At 43.1% G+C, this 27,684-nt stretch overlaps 1 protein-coding gene across 1 annotated transcript in view; it reads left to right on the top strand.

Moving 5' to 3' along the window:
• KCNQ3 (potassium voltage-gated channel subfamily Q member 3) overlaps nucleotides 1-27,684 on the top strand; it is a 365,166-nt gene that overhangs the window by 309,669 nt on the left and 27,813 nt on the right. The window contains exons 6-9 of the mRNA XM_023222961.3: nucleotides 1,070-1,180; nucleotides 2,742-2,837; nucleotides 4,976-5,070; nucleotides 12,108-12,134. Coding sequence (XP_023078729.1) covers nucleotides 1,070-1,180; nucleotides 2,742-2,837; nucleotides 4,976-5,070; nucleotides 12,108-12,134 — 329 coding nt within the window. The remainder of the gene's footprint in view (nucleotides 1-1,069; nucleotides 1,181-2,741; nucleotides 2,838-4,975; nucleotides 5,071-12,107; nucleotides 12,135-27,684) is intronic.

The raw sequence follows: 27,684 nt of genomic DNA, 5'->3' as shown, positions 1-27,684 counted from the left end.
TGTGGGATTGACCCTCAGAGTCAGAGAGAGGTGGAGGGCATCACGTGAGCATGTTCAGCCAGGCAGCTGCATTCTGCAGTCAGAAGTAAGAGCTAGACCTGTTTCAGCTTGGAACCTGCTGACAGGAGACCCTCCTTCATGGTGTGCACTTGGAATTGACTTTTCTCTAGCGTTTGTAAGAAGCCAGGGCTTGGTTGCATGGTTGTTTAGGGACCTAGTCTTACCAGTCATAGGCTATTTTCAGCCAAACAATGCTTGTGCAAACAAACCCAGTGACAGATACACATGTGTGCTCACACAGACCTGTGTGTGCACAACCCTACACCCACAAGGACACACAGTACTTAAGCTGGCATTCACTGAAGGCTTACTTTGCTCCAGAGCATGTCTCTGGGTGCTTTACTTTCACTAACCTACTTTAAACTCAAACAACTTCTATCATTAGCTCTTTTTAAAAATAGGGAAACTGAGGCATAAAGAAGTTAAGTAACTTCACGGTCTTTCAGCCAGTAAGTGGCTAACCTCGGATTTGAAGTCAGACAGTTAGACTCCGGAGGCCACACTGTCAACTGCTCTGATAATCCTGCCTTTCACATACAGGTACACATGCATAAGTACATGTATACTGATAACATAAACGTATAAACACACACAGGAATATACTAAACACACCAGAATAGACACATACACAGACATTAGACATGCACACATGTATATACAATACATACAAATATACTCACAAGCACACATATATTCACAAACATGGCTATAAATAAAATCACAAATTTGCAAGTATACACACACATGAATGCTCATGTACATACACATTTGCAATTATTGAAATATTTGTTGACTGACTGACTAAGGTAGGAAACCCTTAACTTATCAACAAGTCTCAAGGCATCCATACAAGTTACTAGGTACTTGGTGTCTTTTCTCCTAAGGGAACCTTGTTATAAATGGGAGCATTGGCCAAGCTGATAGAGAGGCTTACAGGTAGAGCTCAGTTGACATTTTCCTGTAATTCCTCTCCATGGGGTACTCCATGTCTGAACTCTTCTCTCTTCAGATCACACTGGCCACCATTGGCTATGGAGACAAGACACCCAAAACATGGGAAGGCCGTCTGATTGCTGCCACCTTCTCCTTAATTGGCGTCTCCTTTTTTGCCCTTCCAGCAGTAAGTACCTTTGATATATGACATCCCCAATGTGACGTGCAGGACTCCTTACCGCCTGGCCCCAGCTCAACTTTCCAGTCTCATCTTCTATCCTCTCCTACCCTACCAACTCCCTAGCCATTCCCTTAAGCATGATGATCCTGCTTTTCTGCCATGGGCCCTGCTGCCTTCCTTTGCCAAAAATTTCTTCAAACATCAACTCCTCTTTCAATACTGCCTTCTTTAGGCTGAGTTAGTCGCTCTGGGCGTAACCCTGGGAATATTTATGTAAAGGAGTTTCTGGCCTTATGCTAGGATTACACATTTCCAGATCTGACTCCCCCAGAGGACTGTGAACTCCTTGGGTTCTGGGATTATATTTTTCATTCATGCATTCCCAGTGCCTTGCACAGAACAGGGCCTTCGTTTATGTGAGCTCCTTTCTCTTGTCCTGTTACTTACTGGCTTATGTAAAAAATACATTTCTCTCAAGAATAAGCCTTGACCTATGTATGATAAAGTAACTTCCCCAAAGCCTGGTGTCCAGATATGTAATAATAATGAAAACAGATTGCATTTGTTGAGCACACTATGTGCCTGAATCATGCCAGATGCTCTACCCACATTATTTCATTTAATCTTCATGGCAACATTATGGGTTGGGTGCTATTTTTATATCAGTTTTTCAAATGTGAAACCCGAGACTTAATTGGGTTATTAAATTTTCTACAGTCACAAGGCTATTGGGTTGTAGAGCCAGGAATCGCAAGTCCACTGGTTCTAAAACCTGGCTCTTAATCACGAAGCTTGAAAAAACTTTTAAGTAACAATCTCCCTGCCACCCACTTCATCTTCCATTCTTTCATTGGCAATGTTCTGTCTCTATTCACAGCCCTACCTTGTCTGATTTTTATTTTTCCTAAGCTATTTGACCTTGAGCAAATGACCTTCTTGAATCTCAGTTTTCTCATTGATGAGTCAGGGCCATAGGAATGTTACAAGATCTTCAAGTTCCCTTTCAGCTTGAAAAGTGTGTGTTTCTGATCACTTAATCCACTGGCAAGTCTGACCTGAAAATCAAAACAGATCCCAATTCTGGGAAGTTCTGGCTATAGTCAAAGTATGAAGTGAGAGTTCAAGCAGCTAAAATATTTTTAAAACTCAGTTAACATTACTTGGCATCTATTTTGTGCAGTACCCCTTACTGACAGTTTATACAGATTATCTCACTTTTTTCTTAACAAAATCATACATTAGGTATTATTATCCCACCTCCCTGTAGAAAAAAAAACAAGGTGCAACAGGGCTAAGGGGCTTGCCCAGGCCCTCACACATGGAAAGTGGCGGTGTCGGAATTGGAAGCCAGATCTTCCTGACTTCAAGGCTCATTTCACTTAACCAAGCTCCCTACTCTCTTCAAGAGAAGGAAGGGCTCTTTCCCCCTTGCCTTCTTTGTACAATGTTGTCACCACAGGGACTTGGAGTGCAGTTCAGCCCTACAGTCCCCATTACCCTGGCAATGGAGCGGGAATGCTGGGAGAGTCTAGCTGGGGGCTAACTTCCTGCCTGCCTCTCCCTCCAGGGCATCCTGGGGTCCGGGCTGGCCCTCAAGGTACAGGAGCAACACCGTCAGAAGCACTTTGAGAAAAGGAGGAAGCCAGCTGCTGAGCTCATTCAGGTCTGTCTGCCTGGGAATGAACTGGAATGGGATTAAGATCCATGCATTTGCACATACGTGTGTGTGCGTGCATGTGTGCACATGTGGAGGGGACATACTCATGAACTGGGACAGGACCCAGGATTCTATGTGTGTCTATGTGTCTTATGTGTCTGTGTGTGTGTGTGTGTGTGTATTAATGTGCCCAGGCAGGAGCAGGCCTGCTGACACATGCTTACTTGTGGATGGCTATGGAAGTTTCCATGGGTATCTATTTCACCTGTTCCTCTGTGTATTGAAGGTGACAATCCTGTCACTCATTCAGTTTCTAAGCCAAGCAAGAAATAGACACAGAACTCAAGGATCAACCTGTCAGCTTTTTTTTGATATGGTGGTGTTTTGAGCTTTTTTGAGACTCTCTTGTCTAGGCTGACGTGTAGTGGTGTGATCATAACTCACTGCAGCCTCCATCTCCCAGGCTCAAGCAATCCTCCCACCTCAGCCTCCTGAGTAGCTGGGACTACAGGCACGCACCACCACATGCACCACCATGTGCACTACTAGACCTGGTTAATTTTTTAAATTTATTTTTTGTAGAGATGAGGTCTTACTATGTTGCCCAGGCTGGTCTCAAACTCCTGCACTCAAGTCATCCTCCTGCTTCAGCCTCCCAGAGTTCTGGGATTATAGGTATGAGTTGTGGCACCTGGCCTCAGCTCTTTTACTGATTGTGTGCTGGAGATGAGAATTTGGTGTGGACCTGGGGCTTTACTAGGCTTTCTTCTCCTTCTACTTCCCCTCAGATTTGACCTAGGGACCCACAGGGAAGAGTCAGCCTAAAGTCCAGGTACCTAGCCAATCAGCTACAGGGAGAATAGTCTCTGTCATATCTGCCAAGCAGAGATCCCATAAACCAAGAGAGAAAGAGATGCCTTACATGTGCAAAATATTAAACCACTTTTCCCATTTGTGCTGCCCAGCAGACAACCATGGACCAGAGGATGTTAGACATGCAACTGCCAGCCTTCTGTCTCCATCACTAGCCTCACATGGGCTGGGGGTTGCGGGGAGCAGTGAGAGGTGATGAGAGAGGCAGAAGTGTTCCCTGTTATATTTCAGAGGGAGTTCCTGCTTTGTTTTAATGGGTTATTGGAGGATGAGGGCACAGTGAATAGGAAAGCAGAGTGTCCTATCAACAGCTGTCTGCTTGCGAGGGCATGGCCACCCAATTGTGAGCTTTCTCCAGTCATAGCGAGTGTCTGTGTGGTTCTGTGTGCCTGACTCAAGATGGTGCATGATGTCATCCTGCATATTACGGTTCTTGGGCCAGTCCCAGTTTCCAAGAGCCTGTCCCATTAACTCCCCACACCCCAAACCATCAGAGAATCCTAGAGATTCTAGGATATTTGTGTCAAAACCTCATCTCCTAGGCTCTCTCTTGCACCCAGAAATGGTACAAAAGACTGTTTTCCTATCTGTTTGACTGAGAAGTCTCAGGGAACCTTCTGGAAAGAGTAGTGCTTGTTTCGCTTTATTTTTAAATATTTTATTGTTTATTTTTTTTTTAGACAGAGTCTTTTACTCTACAACCCAGGTTGGAGTGCGGTGGTGCGATCATGACTCACTGCAGCCTCGACCGCCTAGGTTCAATCTATCCTCCCACCTCAGCCTCCCAGGTAGCTGGAACTGCAGGCACGTGCCACCATGCCCAGCTTTGTTCTTTTTTTTTTTTTTTTTTTTTTAGAGATGAAGTTTCATTATATTGCCCAGGCTGGTCTCCAACTCTTGACCTCAAGCGATCCTTCCACCTTGGTCTCCCAAAATGCTGGGATTACAGGCATGAGCCATTGCACCGGCCTTTACTACTTGTTCCTTTCAGGGATTTTGTGTCTACCACTCTCTTCTCTTCCTCCATTCCAGTTCATCTCTCCATTCCCCCACTCACCACAACACCAATTATAGCTCCCAGATGGTCAGGAAGTTTTTCTTCCCAAAGTAGCTTCAAAAAGCCAAAAATCTTGGTTTTTCTGCATGTTGACTCAATGCACATTCAAATTCTTAGGAGTCCAGGGCTTAAACGTTGTTCTGATGGTATGGGATTCTGTGCGAAAGTTTCAGGTGGTGCCCACTCATTGTTGCCCCTCTTTTCTGCCCCTCAGGCTGCCTGGAGGTATTATGCTACCAACCCCAACAGGATTGACCTGGTGGCGACATGGAGGTTTTATGAATCAGTCGTCTCTTTTCCTTTCTTCAGGCAAGTGGGGACTCACCTGAATGCTCAGCATGACCAGCCATCTCTCCTGCGGTCTGTATTCGTGTCTGTGGCCTCACAGTTCCCTGGAGAACACTCTTCAGGGCAGTGGTCCCCAGTTTGGGCTGCACACTAGAATTATCTGGGAGCTTAAACAGTTCTGGCTGGGCATGGTGGCTCACGCCCATAATCCCAGCACTTTGGGAGGCCGAGGAGGGTGGATCACCTGAGGTCAGGAGTTCGATTCCAGCCTGGCCAACATGGTGAAATCCTGTTTCTACTAAAAATGCAAAAATTAGCTGGGCATGGTGGTGTGTGCCTGTAATCCCAGCTACTCAGGAGGCTGAGGCAGGAGAATTGTTTGAACCCAGGTGATGGAGGTTTCTGTGACCAGAGATTGTGCCACAGCACTCCAGCCTTGGTAACAGAGTGAGAGTAAGACCCTTCCTCAAAAAAAAAAAAAAAAAGAAAGAAAAAATAATCTGATTCCTATGCCACTCCTCAAGCTAATTAAGTCAGAATCCCAGGCCTGGGGCCCCAGCATCAGTTTATTTGGTGCTCCCCAGGTGATTCCTCTCTGCAGTCAGGGCTTCCCAGCATGGAGTGGCTGATAAGGAAAGATCCAGTCAATGTGTGAGCAGGCTCAGTGGGTTGAGGAAGTGGGCAGCCCACACAATGAGCCACTCTGAAATATTGGATGTTCCTCCAACCTGGGCATGGCCTGCACCCACAGACTACTCTGGACTCCAGGAAAGGAAATGCAGAAGAGGACAGCAGAAAGAGTCCTCTGGTCACCCAGAGATGCTGTTTCGTGTTCTCAGAGGCGGGAGATTGAACTAAAGATCTCAGAGAAAAATAAGAACCTTTTTCCATGGTTATGGAAAAGGGAGAGGGAAATTAATATGCATTGGATGTCCACTATGCTCTAAGCATTAGAGTTCAAATTTCATTTAATCCTCACAATTACCCTATGAGATAAGTCAGAAGATTTAAGGTGCATCAGACTCAATGGGGGTATTGTGCAAAGGTAGATCTGGCCTCCACCTTCAGCAATTCTGATGGAGGTGTGATGGTAAATGCATCCTAAACAGGAGCCCCTGGGGTGGGGCCGAGCCGGTGGCCCAGAGTCCACACCTTGAGCTAGGCTGAGTGGTTTGTACTCCCAGGCTACTTTCAGAGAAGCTAGCAGGCTCTGACACTGAACCAATGTCAGCTACATCTGGAGGCCTTCGAAGCCCGTGGTCTTTTCACTACTTGAGCTTCTAGAACAGACTGCTATTTTTTTTGTTTTTGATACTGGGGGCCTGAGTTCAGATTGTTAAGTGTATGCGTAGTGTGCTGGACTCCTAGAACCCTTGACTTGGAAAGAAACATAGATGGACAGTTAGCCTCATAGTTGGGGCTGGAACCTGCCTCAAAGCAAGTTTCTGTCATTGTGTCTACAGGTTCAGTGAACCCTCATATAACCCAATACTACTAGATAGGGGGCTCCCTCTGTGCCCAGCCACAACTCATCTGCAGACGCACGCATACACACACACACACACACACACATATACACACATTCATTATCCTCAATTAATCTTTCTACTCCCTTCTCCAGATTATGGAAATAGAAGAGAATTGCAACTCATTTTCCTGCATAAAACCTTCCAGTCAGGGACCATGACAAAGTAAAGAAAGTCCAAAACCTGACCATCACCTCCAGGACCCTAAAATATTGGGCCCCTGATCACCACCGCCATGCATCTCCTATCTTGCTTTCACTCCTCAAAAAGTTCTGGTGGCAGGTACCACTTTCTGTTCAGGGCACTCGGTCCACTAATATTTTTGATCCCTTGTATGTGTTATTCACTGGGACAATCATGGAAGATCACGGGTGACTTGCTGAAGAATCTAACTTTGATCCTGAAGGCAATGAGAAGCTAGATGAGCCAGAGAATGACATCAGTAGATCCATTTTTCAGGAATATAATAGCAAAGAGTGTGGAGGATGGATCTATGGACTCAAGTCAAAACAAGGAGATCAGCTAGCAAATAATTGCAGGGTTCAGAGTAAGAGGAAATGAGGGCCTAGATCAAGGTAAAAGCAGTTAGAAGGCAGAGTAGCAGGAGGACCTGAAAGAGAACAGGCAAAAGGGACCCATGACTTGTGGGAGAGTTAGAGAGATCAGAGGAAGCAAGTCTTCAATAAAAGACTGGGAAAGTTTGGGTATACTTACTTGTAACTAGACTTACTCGCTCAGACCGTGACTTACGTGTTTCCATTTGATTCTACAATGCTATCCTTGTTATAATCATTGAGGATTTGGGATAGCATAAAGTAGAGTCTTCTTAGAACGGGCAGATGACTTCCCCATAAGAGACCACAGTGACCTTGAACTCAAACAAGAACACTTTGGATGCAGAACCAAGACAATTTCCATTTGATATGCATCCCAAGGTGTTGGCAATGGGCCCATTCTTTTGGGTTGATGTATTATAAATAAGGCATTGTTCTAGCTGTCAGAGACTTGGAGGAATACATTGTGCTGCAGACAGCTGCTGTGATATGAGAATGATTTTTAAACTAAGAGAGTACATTTCTCTCTTTTTTCAAGGACAAAAGTATAATATCCCTAGAGAAATTCATTTAGCAACCATTCTGAAGCAAGGCAGTCCCTTGGGAAAAGAATGTCCCTGAATTCCAACCCACTCCGTATATTAATGGCAAAGAAGTAGCTGACAACACACTGGTGTTTTCTCACCTACCTCCGAAAGGTTTTCTTGTCTTTTGTTTATGCTTGCTTTAATAACAACTTTCTTGAGATACATTTCACAACCCGTAAGAGGATTTTACATACCATAAAAGGTACCCTTTTAAAGTGAACAGTTCGGTGGTTTTGAGTATATTCACAAACTGGAGTATCAATCACCACTGTCTAGTTCTAGAACAATTTTATTATCCTAGGAAGAAATTCTGTCCCAATGAGCAGATACTCCTGGTTCCCTCTTCGCCCCAGACCCTGCAATCACTATCTACTTTCTGTCTTTATTTCACCTATCCTGAACCTTTCATAGTTTAATGAAATCATATAATGTCTTTCTTTTATGCATAGTTTCTTTCACTTTGCATAATGTTTTCATGTTTCATTTGTATTGTAGTGTCTATCAGAACCTTACTCCTTTTTATAGCCAAATAATATTTGATTATATATACTGCATTGTGTTTAATGATTCATCAGGTGTTGGAAATTTTGGTTGTTCCCACTTTTTGGCTTTTGTGAATAATGCTACTATGAACATTCACATACACGTTCTGTGGACATATGTTTTCAACTCTCTTGGGTATATGCCTAGGAGTAGGATTGGTAAGTCTATGTTTAACTTTCTGAGGAACTGCCAGACTGTTTTCCGTAGTGGCTGCACCATTTTAGATTCCTGCCAAAGGTTTGGAAGGATGAAGTAGCGTAGCCCATCTGCAACATGATGCCATATCACAATTTTCAGCTTAGTGTAGTTCTTTGTTAATTTGCAAGTATCTATGTTTTGGGGGCTAGCAGTGATGGATGGTGGTGGTCCATTCTTATATTTTTATACAAATTATAATTATAAACTCATTGCTTTGGAATTGCAAAGAACTTCAAAAAGTTTCAAGCCCAAACCCAATTTTCTATGAGAAGAACCTGAGAGCCCCCAGAAGTTCAGAAACCCCCAAGAAGTTCAGGCCACATATCATATTGGGCATAACTAAGGGCAAACCCAGCTGGGCATGGTGGCTCAAGCCTGTAATCCCAGCACTTTGGGAGGCTGAGATGGGCGGATCACAAGGTCAGGAGATCGAGACCATCCTGGCTAACCCGGTGAAACCCCGTCTCTACTAAAAAATACAAAAAAAAACTAGCCGGGCATGGTGGCGGCGCCTGTAGTCCCAGCTACTCAGGAGGCTGAGGCGGGAGAATGGCGTGAACCCGGGAGGCAGAGCTTGCAGTGAGCTGAGATCCGGCCACTGCACTCCAGCCTGGGCGACAGACCGAGACTCCGTCTCAAAAAAAAAAATAAAAAAATAAAAATAAGGGCAAACCCAGGTCTTCTGGTCTGCTGACCAGTGGAGACTGAACGGACTTAAGGCAGATGCTGGGGTAGGAGTGATGGCAGATTATACATTCTTATATACAAGCAGGGATGAGGGAAACTGTTAAAAATCAGACATTGCTTTTTATCAACAGAACACATGCACTGTTTTATTCCTGGTAGGGAGAGTGGAATTATGTCTGACTTTTCATTTTCTATAGCTGCACTGTTCAATATGGTAGCCACTAGCCTCGTTGGCTAGTGAGAATTTGATGATTACTAGTGCAATTGAGGAAGAGATTTTTTAATTTTAATGTAAATAACCCTTTGTGACTAATGACTACTCTACTGGACAGCACAGCCCTGGAATTGTTAGCTATGAGAACTGAAATGGAGATGAGAAGACTTTGCCCACGATGTAGAAAACACTTGACCAAGAACAGGTAGTTCATTGTGCAACCAGGACTTGTTCCTTTTATGACCAGGTTCAAGATTATTGGAGTGCTTAGAAATGGAGAAAGGGGACTATATGCACTAGTCATTTCCTATGGCCAAATAACATTGGATCTGCTTTCATACATACTATCTTATTTAAGCTTTAGGATGTCCTGGAAGGTAAGTAGAAGGGGTAACCATTTTTCATAACCCCACTTTTATAGGTAAAGAATAAGAGAGTTAATGAGATTAATTAGCTTACTTAATGTCACTCAGCTGATAAATGATGGAACAAAGATTGGAACCCAGGTCTTGTGCCAAAACCTTTGTTTTTATTTTGCTTTGTATCTCTGGGAAGAAAACATTACTTAGGGAGAAAACTGGATAAAATGATACAAGGGTCATTTTGATAATAAGACCCATTCTTGAAGATTGTTGTTTGGATGGTCAAACTGAATAAAATGTGTGAGAGTAGTTGTCTTAGTCCCTAGCCCATAGCAAGTGTTCAGTCTGTGCTGATTGAATCTGGGCTGCAATGGAGTATTGATGCTGAAGGGGAAAGGAAGCCCCTGAATTACTGCCCTGGGAAACCACTGTTAGCAACCATGATCTAGAACACTCTGGAATGTTGTTAAAACCCTTTTATTCATCTATTCCATTCATTTAGCATATATTTATTGATCATCCCTTATGTGAACTCTATTTGGTATTGGGGATCCAACGGTTAACTGGACAGATCAACTGCTCTGGTCCTATCCTATCACAAGGGTAGTGAAGATAAGATAGGGATGTGCTCATGGGATGTTGTGACTTGGAGTTTGCTGGGGTTTTGGCTGGAGCAATCTCAGTGGAGTACTGGACACAGAAGCCAGATGACACAAACTAAAGGGTGATGAGGAAATGAGCAAGTGGGGACAGTGATTGTAGGTGACAGCTGGAGTGGATGTGAGGCCAATAATTTTTTATTTGATGAAAAGTGTCTAGTAGAGAAGGATAAATGTGCATATGGGGGGAGGGGAAAGACTAGCGGCGAGAGAAGCAGAGATAGCCTGGTCTGTGGAGCATCGGCCTTCATTAAGAGCATGGGCCCTTCATCCACTGGCACAAAACAGAAGTCCTGTGGGTGACCAGATGGTGAGACCATGGGTAGATCTCAGTGAGAGGGGAGTTAAGGTCATCAGCTGGGAGGAAGGTGTACAAGTGAGAGAAGTCTGATGGTAGAGCAGGAAGCATGAAATACTCATCGTGGAGAGTGAAAGAGGAATGGACAGTGTAATCCTTTAAACTTTCTCCATACCATGCCTTCTCTTCCAATATGCCCGTCAGCTGCCCCCTTGCCCTTTCCTTCCCCTTAGTATCTTTCCTACTTCTCCTGGCCTCAGAGACCTAGAACATCCTAGAAAGTCACAGCTTTCTGTATCCACCTGCTTTGTGATCAACTAACTCATCACTTTATTGTGCTCTTGGGGAAATGGGCCCAGAGAATGAATGACCAGCCCAAGGCCACACTGTAATCAGATGCTGAGCTGACCCTCAAAGCAGAAATTCTTAACTCTCCAACTGGCCCTTTTACTTCTCTGCCATGTTTCTCTTGTTCTGTCTCCATCCCTCCCACCTGTGGATCCCCATGTTAGGCCAGTCACTCTTTCAACATTAATAAGCACTCTCATGTGCTGGGCTGCAGAGGGCTCATATTTTAGACAATAAAAAAAAAAAAAAAACCAGACTACATGTAATTCTAGTGTGATGTGATCCATGTGATAACGACAGAGTACCATTCCATTTGTGAGAGGATTTTCTCTGTCTAGACCTTGGACAATTGAATAAGAACTTCCAGGAGGGCCCCTCCAGGTGGACATAAAGGAAGAGTAGGACTGTTCTAGGCAGGGAAAAGAAGAAGGGAGTTCCAGGCAGAAGGAGAGCCTGAGAAAAGGCCTGGAGTCATGAATATGTGTAAAGCACGGCTGGTACACCTCCCAGCTAGGAGTGAGGGCTCCAGAGCCAGATCACATGGGTTTGGATCCTGACTTTGCTGTCTCCTAAGTGTGAGCCCTTGAGCAATTCATTTAACCCCTCTGTGCCTCAATTTTCTCCTCAGGGAAATGGGATGATAATAGTACTTCATAGGGTTGTTATGAGGATTAATTGAGTTAATGACAATGGTGGTGATAAAGTTATGTTGGGTGTGTGACTGCTACATTATGACATTCCTGGTTTCTTGATCTGTCCCCACTACCAAACACATTTTCCGAGCTCAACATGAGAGCTGGGGCAGAGTAAGTGCTCAGCAACCATTTTCTAGATGAATAAATGAATGAATGAGTGGCTGAAAAGAGCCCTGAAAACCTCAGAGCCAATGGGAGTAACATGGGCTGAGGTCTGGCTGGGTAAACCTACCTCCTTCGTTGGTTCCCTCCACACTGACCATCCTGTCCTAGAACTCAACTCTGCTCCATCATCTTCAGAGGGAAGCTTTGCAACAGTCTTTCAAGGAAGAATACAACTGTTTCACGTAATTTATGCTTTATTTTTTTCTCCCTCTTCCCTTCCAGGAAAGAACAGCTGGAGGCAGCATCCAGGTAAGTTTCTGATTATGAATTCCCTTCTTCCCATCTTTGTGTCAAGACAGAGCATCCTGCTCCATATGGTGTAGGGCCCCAAGGGTGGTCATGCTGGTCCCAAGATAGAGTTTTTGGGGTCACATGGTTGCTGACCACCATACTCCTCTGCCTGGTTTCCTTCTGGTTGATCTGAGGGCAACTTAATAGGAATCATGGCAGCAGCCTCTTATTGAGGGTCTGGGTTCTGTGTCAGGAGTTCCGCATATGTTATCTCATTTGGTCTTCACAATCACAACGTAAGATAGGCCCTAATATCGTCCTTTGTGGATGAGGAGACTGTGGCTCAGAGAGGTTGGGTTGAGATTGAGTGGCAAGACCAGAATTCAAAGTCAGGTCCGAATATTAAGACCATGTTATTTTCATGATATATCACTTCGTCTGCTTCTTGGGCGCACAGATGGTAAGTGAATCAAGACTGTAATTCATGATCCTTATGACTGTGGAGGTTTCTCAGTAAACCACATCTATCTATATGCCTATATGACGTGTGGAAACCATTTTTAAACTATTATTATTGACAAATCACTTGTGAGTCCTCACAATCAATCTCCTGGACACTAAGTCCAAACGTTCTCCTTCTAGTGCTGACAGAATCTGGCCAGAGGAGGTGAGAGGACCCTGGACTACCTTATAGGGGAGCCACTTGAGAACAATGGCCTTTGGGAGGCCAAGTCAAATCCTCCCAAGTGTTTCCATGGAGCCCCATCCACACAAAATCCCACTTGGAAGAGACAGTTACTGATGGTGTCAGTTCTGTTTCCTTTGGGTGTGTTTTCAAATGGACTATGTGGTTCTTGCCTGGACCCACTTTGGACTGTAAGGGCCTTTGAGCAGATTGTAAAGGAGGGTTAGGTGAATGACAGTAATGGTGTTGGGACATTCACTAGAGAATCTGCAGCAGCTCATGGCTCCCAGAGGCAGAGTGAAAGGACATCACAGAGATCTCTGTAGATATTTCTATGGAAACCAAGGTCCCTGGAGAGGACAGGCTCATCCCACATCACACAGCCCATAAGCACCAGGAGTAGATGATCAAGGTCTCAAGATTCCCAACAGGGTGTTCTTTGCTTTCCTTCTTTCATGACCAACAGGGTTTTAAATCATGCAGATTTTGACACTGCAAGTGAATTATTAAATCTACCTTTAGGGCCTTTTCTATACAGACATGAACAAAATTCATTGACATATGCATGCAAATATCACAGTGCCTTGGATTCAGCACTTCCGGTTTAATTAGGACTCAGATAGATGCATTTTGAGGCTTTCTTGGGGATGCCTCTCTAGAAAAGGGGCTTCTAATATCTAGTCATCAACTTGTTCATGTCCCTTTCAAGAAATCCCCACTCTGCTAAGAGCACAGAGGGAAAATCTGTCCCATGATTTCTCCGAGTCAGAGTTGCTGGGTGTTTGGTGGCTCACCCTCCTCAGAGAAGAAGAGCAAAGTCATTATATAAGTCACTCAGTCTCCTTCATCCAGGGTTGGGACAGAGTCAGGTTGGCTGATGCATTAGCAGGTGAGATGCCAGGTGTGATTATAGCTGACAGCCTAGAGGTGGAAATGAGATCTGGAAATGGGATGCAAGAATTGTCAACAGAGGAATCAATTCCTTTATCCAGGAGGTAGGAAACCAGGTGACTACAGAATGTCAGGAATGTATGTGTACATTAGAGTCACACTTGCTTGTTTGCATTTTCCACCTTACAATAGCTTCTTCAACAGGCTGACAGCTACCTGGTGTTCCAGCCTTCCTTTATTCATATTTCTTTTCCTTTTTTTTTTGAGACAAAGTCTCACTCTGTTGCCCAGGCTGGAGTGCAGTGGCACAATCTCAGCTCACTGAAACCTCTGTCTCCTGGGTTCAAGTGATTCTGCTGTCTCTGCCTCCCAAGTAGCTGGGATTATAGGGGAGCACCACGACACCTGGCTAATTTTTATATATTTTTTTTTAGTAGAGACGGGGTTTCACCATGTTGGCCAAGCTAGTCTCGAACTCCTGCCCTCAGGTGATCCGCGCATCTTGGCCTCCCATAGTGCTGGGATTACAGGCATGAGCCACCATGCCCAGCCCCTTTATTCATATTTCTAAATAGAGTCAGATTTGGAATTCACCTTATTGCCTCCTTCTAGCATAGGTAGCCCATACACTTGTTTATTTGTCAGCCTGATGAAAGGATTATATTCTCTGTAATTTCACATGCTGGTGCTATACTGTGGATAAGAAAAATGACTTTCCAGTCAGGTTATTGGAAAGAGCTCAAGTCCATATTTAGTTGTAAAGCTATGACTTTATAAGGGCTGCCTTGAATGTTTTGATTTACGTGGACTTGTTTGTAGAACATAAGCCCAGCTGAATTCTTACAATGACTGGGAGGTTGGCTTTGATAATTTTATGCAAAGTATTTTACATATGTCATCTTATTTGATTCTCATGAAAGTGAAGGCAGCTGACACCCTCCCATCCCTTCTCACCTAGTTTAGATGCCCAACTCATGATGCCCTGAGGTAGGACTCAGAACTTCCCTAATAAAGCATATATACTTTATAACATTGGGCCCCTAGTAAGCCCACAGTAGAAGTTGACTCTCTTCCTTTTGATTAACCTTAGAATCAGAGATCCTGAGAAGGAAGCATAAAATTATCAAAGCCAACCTCCCGCTCATTGTAAGAATTCAACTGAGCTTTTATTCCTCAAATAAATCCTCATAAATCAAAACAGTCAAGACAGCCCTCATAAGTGACAGCTTTATAACCAACTATGGGCTTAATTTAAAAGTTATTATATATCTGATTTAAAAGTTATTATATATCTATACAAATAAACTGATTTAAAAGTTATATATCTATGCAAATATAATAAAGTTCTTACTTTATGTATGACATAAATATGATACATATTTATATATACACCTGTTAAATCATCTCTTCCTCTCTAGACCATGAGCTCCACAAGGCTAATACTCTGCCTGAAATGTAAGATGTACCCCACAAGTATTTGCTGAGTGACTATAAAAGATGACCTAATTCAAGGATGATTTGTACCTCTATTTTACTTATGAGAAAACTGATCTCAAGCATTTACGTAACTTACATCTAAGTCAAACATAGAAGATGGGCCTTGGAGATGCACGGGGAGTCCATGAGCCTTCCTCCGCATCAGCTGGACTCTGCCTGCAGCACAGGTGGCTGTCATGCCCTTGTTATCCATGTGTGCAGAATGAGCTCGGCTAATACAATGGACGCATGATCTCAACCCTTGTCTTCCCTTGGCCAGAAGGTCTTATCTCACATCTTATATGGCCCTCTCCTTCACTTCTTTTGGGAGCATACCTAATGTCACCTCCCAAGAGAGATTTTTCCTGACCCTCTGCCCATGCCCCTGCCTCTGTCCCCATGATCCTACGATGATTGCCTGTTATATATATTAAGTCAGTTGCTTCCCAGGGGCTAAGCTCTGTCTGTTTTATTCACTGCATTATCTCCTACACCTGACACATTGCCTGGAACAGAGCCTGACACATGGTTGGCTTTTAGTAGATATTAACTTTGTGAGACAGTGAATGGATGAATGGATAGATGGATAGATGGATGGATGGATGAATGGAGGGATGGATGGATGGACTCATTATTCTATAAGTGTCATAGTGTTCCACCCAACTTAAACTGAGGGAGGTGTACTGGTTCACATAGCCAGCCATCAGAGAGGGTGGGAACCCCTAAGAAACAAGGAATGGGACTCCAGGATTTTCTCTCTTCATCTCTTATCTCTGTTTCTCTTTTTGTGACAATTTTACTCTCTCAGCCGACTTTCTCCATATCAGTGAAGCTGTGGAGACTAACAGTTCTAAAATCACATATATTTCCTCTGTCCTCTGTCCATCTACCCTTCACCCAACACCAGTTATTAAAATCCCAGAGAAGCACTCAGATTGACCCAGTCTGGGTCATATATTCACACCCTGGACAACCTCTACCCCTTGAAGAGTAAAAGCTGCTACTGCCTAAGCTCTGGACCAGATTTCCATCTGTTAGAGTGGGTAGGTGCTGGTATAAGATACTATGCTTAGCAACCCCCATTAGAGTCATATGACTGAAGTGGGATACTCAGTTCTTGAAAAGAATAGGGCCCTTTTTCCTCAAAGAATGAGGGATGAAACATCAAGCAGACAAAACACGATCATTGTTCATTACAGGCATAATTTCTACCTGTAAGTTTTCAAGTTCCTAATAATAATATTGCATTAAAAAACATGAGCAGTTAACCATATTAAGACTGGCATTTTGTGTTAGGTCCATCATTTTGAACAGCAGTAATAACTATTCAGTAGACATGCAACCGTGCTGATAATTATAGACATCTTTTTGATAGAAACTAGCATTTTTTAGATTCTCAAAATAGATAACTGTGTTGACAGCAGTTGCTTGCCTGAGCCCAGTGGTTCACTCTGTATTTTCTACTAATTCAGTCTGAACAGCAGCCTTCAGGAGTCTTCTCCTCTGTAGTCATATTTGCAGAGGGAAAAACATCTGTCCCAGGTACCATCTTTCTCTCTATGTGATGATTATGTCTTTCCCATTACAGAGTGGTCAAATTTAGTAGAGAATCATTCTTTGGATCAAATAATCCAACAGTAACTTACAGAGAATGCTGACTGCTTCCCTGGCATAGTTGTAAGCACCTCTCATCTTCATAACCGCCCTAAGAGATAGGTACTATTTTTAATCCCCATGTTATAGTTGAGAAACTGAGGTCAGATAGATAAGTGACTTGCAGAAGGTCACAAAGCTAGAAAGTAGCAAGAGCAAGACTTGGATCCAGTTGGTCTAGCTCTGTAGTTCATGGTTCTTACCACTATGCTTCTCCTTCCAGTTGTTGGGAACAGTTACCTAGTCAGTCACAGAAGGTGTCCCTTTGGCTTGTTTTGTTTTCTTCTACCCTTTATTGGCCCACATAGCTGAGGTCCCTGCCACAGGAGGAGGCTATAGAGGCAAGAAAAGGTACAGAGCCAGGGTCATCTGTGGTGTGAAAGAGCATTTAGTTAGGTGCTATAATTGACACTTTGCCTTCTCCCTGTGACATCAGCCACATGAAATTTATCTCACAGAGTCATGAACAATGTTGGCAATCAAACACCTTCCATGCTGCAGAATCAATGACTACTGAAGGTAAACATGAATTTAGAGCTCAATCAATCCAATCCCCTAATTTTACTGATGAGGAAATTGTTAACCAGAGCAAAACAAAAGGCTTGAACACAATGCCATAGCTATTAGTATTTTCTCCTGCTATCCAGACCCTGCAACATTATCCCAGAATGCAGAGTAACTGAAATGCAGAGGTGAGATTTGGACCAATTTTATTTAACCTCAGAGGGATCCCAGATATGTCCTGAAGGCTTAGTCTCAATTTTCCTCTTGGGATGGTGGGGTGTGGGGGGCTATGTATAATACCCCTTCCCCTCTGAATTATGAGCCAATTAAGAAATATACCTAGAAGTCAAAGGATTAAAACATAAGTTATCAAAGACCACATGTTCTCACTCATAAGTGGGAGGTGAACAATGAGAACACATGGACACAGGGAGGGGAACATCACACACTGGGGCCTGTTGGTGGATGGGGGCAAGGGGCAGAAGAGCATTAGGACAAATACCTAATGCATGTGGGGCTTAAAACATAGATGGTAGGTTGATAGGTGCAGCAAACCACCATGGCACATGTATACCTATGGAACAAACCTGCACATTCTGCACATGTATCCCAGAACTTAAAGTGAAACAAATAAAAATAAAAATATAAAATAAAATAAAATAAAACACAGGTTACATTTTCTGGATAAAGCAAGATTGGCTCTGGGGCAACACTTCTCACCAAGTGTGTCCTTGGAAACAGCACAGGGACAGAGCAGACACTCTCCCAGTCAGCCACTGGGCACTGAGAGCTAGAGAGAGAAAGACCATGTCTGAACACTGACATTTAATACAGAACTCTCCCAATCAAAGAACATGGGCGAATGGCTGTTGCACACACCACAACCTAGTTGGATAATTCACCTCCTTCCATGGAGAGAAGCTAGTAGAGCTATCAGCTTCTTCCCAATTCTTTTGAGAGTATAGACATTCCATTTTTATGACTTCAAAAATAGGGAAAAGATGGTCCTCCGTATGGTTCATGTGGTCTTCTCTCTAACTATGAGCCTGGTATCCCTTAGCACCCAAGAATGTGCCTCAGCTCCCTGACTTGGTTTCATCAGTCTAAAAGCAGAACTTTTCACTAAGTACATTCACCAAGCCCTCATTTGCTATTAGATTTCTACAACAGCCATAACAAATTGCCACAAAATGGGTTAACTTAGAACAACAGAAATTTATTCTTTCACAGTTCTGGAAGCTCGAGGCCTGCCCATGCTCCCTCCAAAGGCTCTAGACCAGGGTCCTTTCTTGCCTCTTCCTAGTTTCAGGTAGTTCATGGTGATCCTTGGGCTTTTAGACCCATTCCTCCGATCTCTGCCTCCCACTTTACATGGCTTTCTTCCCTCTGAGTGTGTCTGTGTCCTAAATCTCTCTCTCATTTATCTTATAAGGGCAACAGTCATTGGATTAAAGGCCCACCCTAATTCAGTATGCCCTCATCTTTACTTGATTACATCAGCAAAGACCCTATTTCCAAATAAGATCATGTTCCCAAGTATTGGGTTAGCAATAGAGCATATTTGTGCAGGGCAGCACACTTTAACCCTCTATGTTTGCCAAAAACAAGTGTGGTAGGTTGCATATGGTGGGAACCTGTCTCAGCAGATCCAGGATACATGACTTTGGGATAGATATTTATGAGAGATTTGGATTTCATTATCCCCCTACACCAATGGAGATACTAGGGATTAGCAAGGTGAAACAATTCACACAGGGGCTGGGATTTTAACCTGTGTCTGCCTGGATCCCTCCAGATCTATCGTCATTTCTTCTCTTTAGGGACTAAAAATAACTAGGCAGTAGAATTAGGAGGTAGTCATAGCCATAGGGACTGAGGACACAGTCCAGAGTTAGACTACTAGACTTCAAAACCTGGCTTCCCTTGTAATTAGCTGTGTGCTCCTGGCGACTTATGCAGCCTCTCTGTGTCTCCATGTTCTTATCTATGAAGTAGAGATCGTAATAATGCTGACCACATGGACTGGCTCAGTCACACCTTTCATACCTTGAAGACAGCTCAGCCTGTAGTAAATGCTCACTAGAGATCAGTGCTGATCAACCAGTGTGTTATTCAGACAGGAGATTTGGGTAAATTGAGAAAACATTTCTTACGAGACCAGAAGAAAATAATATGTCGCTCTCCACTTTCACATCAGTGTCATTGGAATACCAGTTGCAAATGTCCTGGAATCATCCTCATAGATCCTCAGACTCACTGGGTTAGAGGGAACCAAACAGGCCCTTGAGTTCAGCAGAACTAATTTTGCATACCTGTTTAACTGAGATAACCCAATTAACACATCAGAGTTATTTCAAAATCATGATGCTGTTCCTTCCAATCAAGTGGTCGGTCTAATCACATTCTTGCTTCTTCCTTGCCTTATCTGTCCTTCCCCTTCCCCAGGATAGCCAGCCTTTTGGGAATCATCTGCCACCTGGGCCCAAGGTCCCTTATCTCTAGAAGTCAGAGATTGAGCTAGGTGATTTCCAAGCCACTTCTGGTCCTTTGTTCTATGAGTTTCCAGCCAAAGTAGTAGAATTGGAACCATGTTGTTTTGCCACGTTAGACACTGCAAGTTACAGATTACTTTTAATAATGTTGGCTGCGTGATTCTGGGCACATTACAAACCTCACTGTGCTTCAGTTTCCTCATCTATATGATGGTTATAATAAGGGTACCTATCTCCTAGGGCTGTGGTAAGGATTGTGTGCTTAGAATAGATCCTGGCCCATGGTAAGTATTATTTAAAGATTTGCTTTTATTATCATTGTTATCCTGATTTGTACCCATATTTCCAGGTTTTCTTGGCCTGGGGTTATTTCCATATGGTGTAGAGCTAGTTTAGGAGTCAGATCAACCTAGATTTGAATCCTGGCTTTGCAACACTTTTCTCCTTGCTTCCATCCATTCTTCCTTCATTCTATCCTCTGCCTTCCCTAACCTAAACACTGAGCATTAAGAGCTCTGCTTTTTGTCAGCCCTGAAGATTCTCAGGGAATTGTAACTCATATTCTAATGGGAAAGGCCCTCACAATCTGATGCGGGGAGCAGATGTGTCAGCCGAAAAGAACAATGTAGTGTCGGGAGTGCTGGTAGGGAGATGTTAGAGACACAGGGGCAGGAGAAACAGGCACAAAAGAAAGAAACTCTAAGCTCTACCAGAAACAAGAGAACAGGGAAGAATCCACTGAAGACCTTTCTTCTGGCCTCTCAAGGGCTAAGTAGATTTACACTGAGCTGAAGGAAGAATTAAGGTCCTAATTTTATTCGTTCCATCTTTTATTCTTTCATCCTTCAAGCTTTAGGGGCCTAGGCCTGTGATCTTCTCTCCAGTCACCTGATTCTGTTGTAGGAAAAAAACGAGTTCTTGTCACATGACCAGGAAAATTAGGCATGCAGGCACTTTGAAGAGTGAGAGGTTACAAAATTTATTGGGTGAAAAGGAAAAAAGAAAAGGAACACAGCAAAGTGAGAGGAGTTCCTGTTCACAGGTTTCCATCTCTCAGTTGAAATCCCAAGTCACCACCCAGGAACAGGAGAGGCCAGGCTCCTCCTCCCTGCAAGTTGCACAAACTTCCTGCAGCCCCAACCCATCATCCCAGTGCACAGGCTGGTTGGGGATTCTTCAGGGACCTTATCACCTCCTGCATCTATCATTCCCTACTCTAAAGGAGTACATCCAACTGCCATTAGAATAAGGATAAGGATAAGGATAAAGACAGATCTTAACTGCTTCCTGTTGACAGGGGTGCTGTTTTGGGAAAACAGCAGTCAAATCACCCTCAGAGGCCTATCCAAGGGTTCCCACCAGAAGGGGCCATTGCCCAAGGCTCCAGTTGCATGACTGGAGTTTGATGGCCTGAAGAAGGGACAAACTGAATTATTAGAAAACATGTATAAATATGAAATAAGAGGGTGTGGTAAGGACAGCTCAAAAATCCCAAGGACTTTTACCAGTTTGCATGGGGAGAAGGGGACAAAAAGCCCGATTGGTTAAAAAAAAAAAAAAAACACTTTTACCTTTTTGATGGCACATGAGGCTTCTGGGTTCCCTTCCCCTGAGCCCAGTCTTAAGCCAACCAGTTTAAGGTTTGAGAAATTAACTTTTCCCAGTTTGGAGGCTCCATCTGAAGGGAGTCTCCCATAATATAGAGACACAATTACCTATCATTGAAGAGAGCACAGAGGAGGAAAAAGGGAGAAAAAAAAAAGGCATTTTTTTCAAAGGCATCCCAGAGGTTCAGGATGCATTTGAAAGGGGTACAGACTGAAGATGAATGACTACTCAACTACAAAGAGGGGAACAGGTGTCCCTGGCTCCTTTCTCTTCCTAGCAAATACCTAGGGTATATGAGGGAGGGAAAATGAGGCATTCCTCTTTCTCTCCTTCCTCCTTCTATCCCTGAGTCCTGGTGACTATGGCAGGGTGCCACCCATGGATGTTAAAGAGGCTTTCACCCATGTTAATGGGGGGGCCTGCAGGGTAGGAGTATCCACTCTTACCCACATATGCCCTCTCTCCCCTGCTGTCCATAGCCTTGAATTACCTAGACATCATTTATGCCATGAATACTAGTGTGATATAAGAGGGTGTTTTTATCCATGAAACGGGAAGCTTGGCTTACTCAGCAGGAATCAGTCACACTCAGCTGTGCTGTGTCTTTTAACTGCTGTTATTATCTGCCTCTGGATCCCTCAGATCCAGTTTTCTTTCCTAGGGCTTTGACCCAAAGCTTGGAATTGAGTTTGGAACAAAAATGTGTCTTGGGGGGACTGCGTGGACTCCTTATCTTAAGCTGAATACTAAAGTGAAGCTGTGGAATTAAGTCCTTCTCTAACGAGAGAGAGAAAAGGATGTCTTATGGCACATTCTGGGAGAGAAAAGGATATCTTTGGATGCATGGTGCTTGGCTTTGGTTATCTCTCTTGGTCTTACTTTCCCAAAAAGGAAACCTCTGGATTAGGGGCACTCTATTTATTCCCATCGTCTGGCAGGATTTGCAAGATAATGGCTCAGAACTAGAATATTGATCCAGATTTTTACATTACCCATCCCTCTTATTTCTTCTGAGCTGCACCCAGAGATTTCTGGTTAGTTCACAGGAACAATCAGGGTTGGTCTACAATGTAGGCAAAAACTTAAAAAACAATGAATGAGTTTAGAATTTAATGACAAACTTATGATAGGTTTTGAAACATAATTCCTCTCTCTCCAATACTCATTTTTGTTTAAAAAAAAAAAAAAGTCATGATAGGATGGAGTTGTTTGCAAAATAGATTTTAGTCTTATACTTGGCCGGATTATTTGCATAAAGTGCAGCAAGAATAATTATCTCTACATAGGCCTTTTAGATTGGCTTTGATGGAACTCTGTCCCACAAGGAATCTCAGATAAGACCTTTTAAAGCAGAGCCCAGTCATGGGTTTGTATCCTCAAATACCTGTGAGTTGGGTGATCCTCTCCTCTTAAGGTCCCAAGATAAACTTGGAGATCCTGGGCCTGTTAGAATGTGACATTTTTCACTGACCACAGGTCAGGAACCCTGTACAGGGACTGTGTAGACAAGGGTATAAGGCCAGTTTTTTCCAAGGGGTTTTTATTGGCTTTGCAAGTCAAGCTTGACTCCTTAAAAGGAAGAATGCTCTTCCAGTCAAAGCCTTGGTAAAACAACCAGTTTCTACAATTGTGTCCTGTTGCAAAAGAAAATCTATTCTTATTGCACTGATGCAAACAACTGTATTGCCATGAGTAAAGAATAGTCACAACTAGTTTCCAAATTCTAGGACAAGCAGGCAGAGAGAAAGAAACATGCTCCAAATTTTGTTCACAGAGTATACCTTACTCAATAGGTAAAGGCTGTAAATAGTTCAAAATAAGTTTCCTTGACTCTGAAAAAGAAAACAAGAACCAGCAATATTCCAAGCAAAAGTAAAAAAGATTGCTTTGGTTTTCTGTGAGTTCATTCAGTTAGCTGTTGTTTTGCTTGATATTCGTCAACATTTTTACCTTTTCATGAGTCCTGTACATTTTTTCTTTATTCCAATGGCACAATCTCCAAAGTTATCAGAAACCTGTATTTGAGAGCAACTGTCAAAGTTCTGTAGCTTATTATAAACCGTCTTTTGAAAGAGGTTAAAACAAGGCAACAATTGTCAAAATATCCAGGGTAGTTAGAGTTAGAAACACAATTGACAAAGAAGTTTGGTTATCTCATGGTATCCAGTAACTTATCGTAATCTTAATTATGACAGCATGTGCTTAGACATTAAGATTTTAGAAATTCCATACAATTTTGGAACATATATTGGTATTATTCACCAAAATATAGCCTAAAGAAGATTGAATACCATTGTAGCAATCCCATGTACATAAACATGTCAAATAATCCTGTTAATTCTCTTTTCTGAATACTCCAGAGGACCTCTGAAGCATCCGAAAATCAGATATCAGGAAACACAGTTTTGAAACTGAAGTTTGATTTGGGCAAGCCCATTAAATATGTTAGAGGCTTAAAACAGTTTACATTATGAAATAGAATTACATACTACCATAAATTATTTATTTTGCCAAAACGATGACTCAGAAATTTTAAAAAAGCCAACACCTTTTATAACCCTTTACAGATTTTGCTAAAGAGAAGATTAGTGCCTTAAGAATATCTCGTTGTGCTTTTATTTTAATGCTCAATTTACAGAAAAACCATATAATACCCTTTTGTATTTAATCAATATATTCACACACGGAATTTTTGCGAGATTAATTTTTACAGTCCCTCCACCACGTGTTTAAACTTTTAGCTTTGTCATATCTAATTTAAAACAATTCTTTAACCTTAGGTGAGAATGTATATTTTTATACCTTTTTATAACCTTGTATTAAAAACACATTTTATTGTTCTTATACACCTTGCACATAAATCTATTTCCAGTAGTCTCAATTACATGTCATAATGGTAACTTTTAGCAATTTTTAATGTAAAACCTAGTAAGTTGTTTTGATTATGTGCTAGGTGCAGCCAAGGTTTGATGCCTTCCAGCATAATTAAGGGTGTGGTTAGTTCCATATGTCCCCAGGCCTTACCAGTTGTGAAGCCGGCAAATTAAAAAATTCTCAAATGCCAAAAACGCAGCCGGTAACCTTAAAACATTTAGCCAACCTAGTATCTGACCTGCATCATTTAGTCCACCTATTTATATTTTGATGACATCTACTTTTTACCAATAATTAGTAGGGCTGTTTTTATTTTTCAAAGATTAAAGTCACGTGAAATGAAAGGTACCACAGTTTTTATCTTCCCTTTAAAAAATATTTGATCCAAGCACTTGTCTTCCTTTAGGCCAATTAATTAAAGCTCTTTTTATAGACATCTCACACACACAACACATATATAACTACACAGACAGGCAGAAGAAAGCCCAGTCCCCATAAGATCTTTTGTTTGCCAATCTCCTATTTGGATTATTGGCCTCCAGGTACTTTTAATTACTGGGGTTCTATGAGGAAAAGAGAGGTCTCTCCCCTCTCATGTGTGCATTAAAAGTGGCAAGGCAAAATGGAGAGAAATATTTTAGTCAACAGGAAAAAAATCCTTTTTGCAGCAAAACAGGGTCCAAGAAAAGGAAAACAAAGTCCTTATAAATGTAACTATAACTTGGATAATCCACTTTTCATTAAGGGGAGCACTCCTTAAGAAAATCCTTTTAGGCCGGGCGCGGTGGCTCAAGCCTGTAATCCCAGCACTTTGGGAGGCCGAGGCGGGCGGATCATGAGGTCAGCAGATCGAGACCATCCTGGCTAACACGGTGAAACCCCGTCTCTACTAAAAAATACAAAAAACTAGCCGGGCGAGGTGGCGGGCGCCTGTAGTCCCAGCTACTTGGGAGGCTGAGGCAGGAGAATGGCTTAAACCTGGGAGGCGGAGCTTGCAGTGAGCTGAGATCCGGCCACTGCACTCCAGCCTGGGCGACAGAGCAAGACTCCGTCTCAAAAAAAAAAAAAAAAAAAAAAAAGAAAATCCTTTTAACTCCCTTATTAGCCGACTTTAGCCATGCCAAACAGCCAATAGTTCTGACTTTCAAACTTTACTAAAGGCTCAGAGAAAGGAAAATCCAAGGTGGTTCATGGAGGGTAAGCGAATCAACGAACAGCAAAAGTTCACATATCAAACCAGAAAGGACTCATTCCCTAGGCCAGGATTGAATCCAGGCCGCCCAAAGGCTGAACAAAGCCCTGCCACAAGGTTACAGGCCACGCCCTTAAGGATGTAAATCAAGATAGAGGCCTGCAGCAAAGTTTGCTACCAGCCATACAGAAAGACTTGCAAAGCATACCAGATTGGCTATAGCTTAAGACTAACCTCACAAATCCTTTCTCACAATTAAAACTCTACCAAAAATACAGTGATCCCAATCATTTCCAGCCCAACATAATGTCTTCCAAAAGGAAAAAACAAAAACAAAAAACAAAAAACAAACCCTTGTTTTAAAGTCATCTGCTGACAGGGTAGAGAAAAGGAGGTTAAAATGCAGGGCTGTTTTAACTGCTGACAGGGTAGAGTAAAGGAGGTTAAATGCAGGGCTATGTTAACTGCTGATAGGGTGGGGAAGAGAAAAGGATGACTGGGGGAAGAACCTCTTATTCTTATGGCAAATGGTTTCTGCACCAGGGAGATAAGCTTAACTATTGTGGGAGAGAGCTGGAGTCTCTGGCTGGGGTAGGCGGGGACTCTGTGGACACGTGGTGGGGAATGCCAGCCAGTTGCTTGGGGCCCAGGCAGCAGCTATGGCTCATCCTTACCCTGCATGGTCTTTGGACACTGCACACACATGAGGCACACACCACAGCCATGCACTCCGGCCAGTAGGGAAGTGGGGGTGGGCAACTGCCTGGTCCAACTGTCCTGTGCGCATGTGTCTGTGGCCCTTGGGGTAGGTGTGGACCACCTCCAGTATTGTATTGTAAAAGGAAAGATAGGTGTCATTACTGTCCCGAAACAAAGAAGATGAATGCCATAGGACCAAAAGGCTCAGAAGCAAAAGTTAAAGGCTTTGGGTCCCCATTTCACCCTCCCTTCCTCAGATTCCATATTCTGGGTACCAAAAAAATGTTGTAGGAAGAAACCGGGTTCTTGTCACATAACAGGCCCCCATCTCACAGATAGAATCCCAAGTCACCACTCAGGAACAGGAGAGGTCAGGCTCCTCCCCACTGCAGGAGGCAGGAAATTCTTGCGGCCCCACCCCGTCCTCCCAGTGCACAGGCCAGTTGGAGATTCCCTGGGACCTCCCGACCCTTATCTGCCTCCTGCATCTATCAATTCTATATGAGAAATCTCTAGAAGTGTCAACTGATTAGATCAGCTAAGAAGCACACCCGTGTCCCAAGAAAAATGCACAGAAAACCTAAATGAACAGCAAATCTTTATTTCTAGCCACAAAATAATAAATTCCTCTGTAGAGAAATAAAGTGTATGGTCAGAATTCTCCAGTAAACAGAACCAATGGAATATATCGAGGTGTATAACAGAAGATTTATTATGGGAATTGGCTCACATAATTATAGAGGCTGAGAAATTTCACAATCTGCTGTCCGCAAGCTGGAGAACCAGGAAAGCCAGCAGTGTAATTCAGTCCAAGTCCAAAGGTCTGAGAACCATGAGCTCCAATGGTATAAGTCCTGGAGTTCAAAGACCTGAGAACCAGGAGCTCCAATCTCCAAGGGCAAGAGAATATGAATGTCCCAGCTCAAACAAAGAGAGTGAATTCACCCTTTTCCCTCCTTTTGATCTATTTGGGCCCTCAAAGGATTCGATGATGTCCATCCACATTGGTGAAGGCTGATCTTTTCTCAGTCTACTGATTCAACTGCTAATCTCTTCCACCCTCACAGACACATACAGAAATAATGTTTTATCAGCTATCTGAGGATCCCTTGGCTCAGTGAAGTTGACACATGAAATTAACCATCACACAAAGGATAGGAGTTATTTGGTTCTCCCAGCTCTACCATGAACAGTGTGAAAGCTGTAAAGAAATTGCCAGCCTTGGCAACACGGTGAAACCCCGTCTGTACTAAATACAAAAAAGTAGCCGGGGGTAGTGGTGTGTGCCTGTAATCCCAGCTACTCGCGAGGCTGAGGCAGTAGAATCGCTTGAACCTGGGAGGCAGAGGTTGCAGTGAGCCAAGATTGTGCCACTGCACTCCAGCCTGGATGACAGAGCAAGACTCTGTTGAAAGAGAGAAAGAGAGAGAGAGAGAGAGAAAGAGAAAGGAAGGAAGGAAGGAAGGAAGGAAGGAAGGAAGGAAGGAAGGAAGG

This window comes from Piliocolobus tephrosceles, chromosome 7 (assembly GCF_002776525.5).
Source record: "Piliocolobus tephrosceles isolate RC106 chromosome 7, ASM277652v3, whole genome shotgun sequence".
NCBI lineage: Eukaryota > Metazoa > Chordata > Mammalia > Primates > Cercopithecidae > Piliocolobus > Piliocolobus tephrosceles.
The sequence above is the reverse complement of the archived record's forward strand: the minus strand, read 5'-3'. Positions and strand labels throughout refer to the sequence as shown.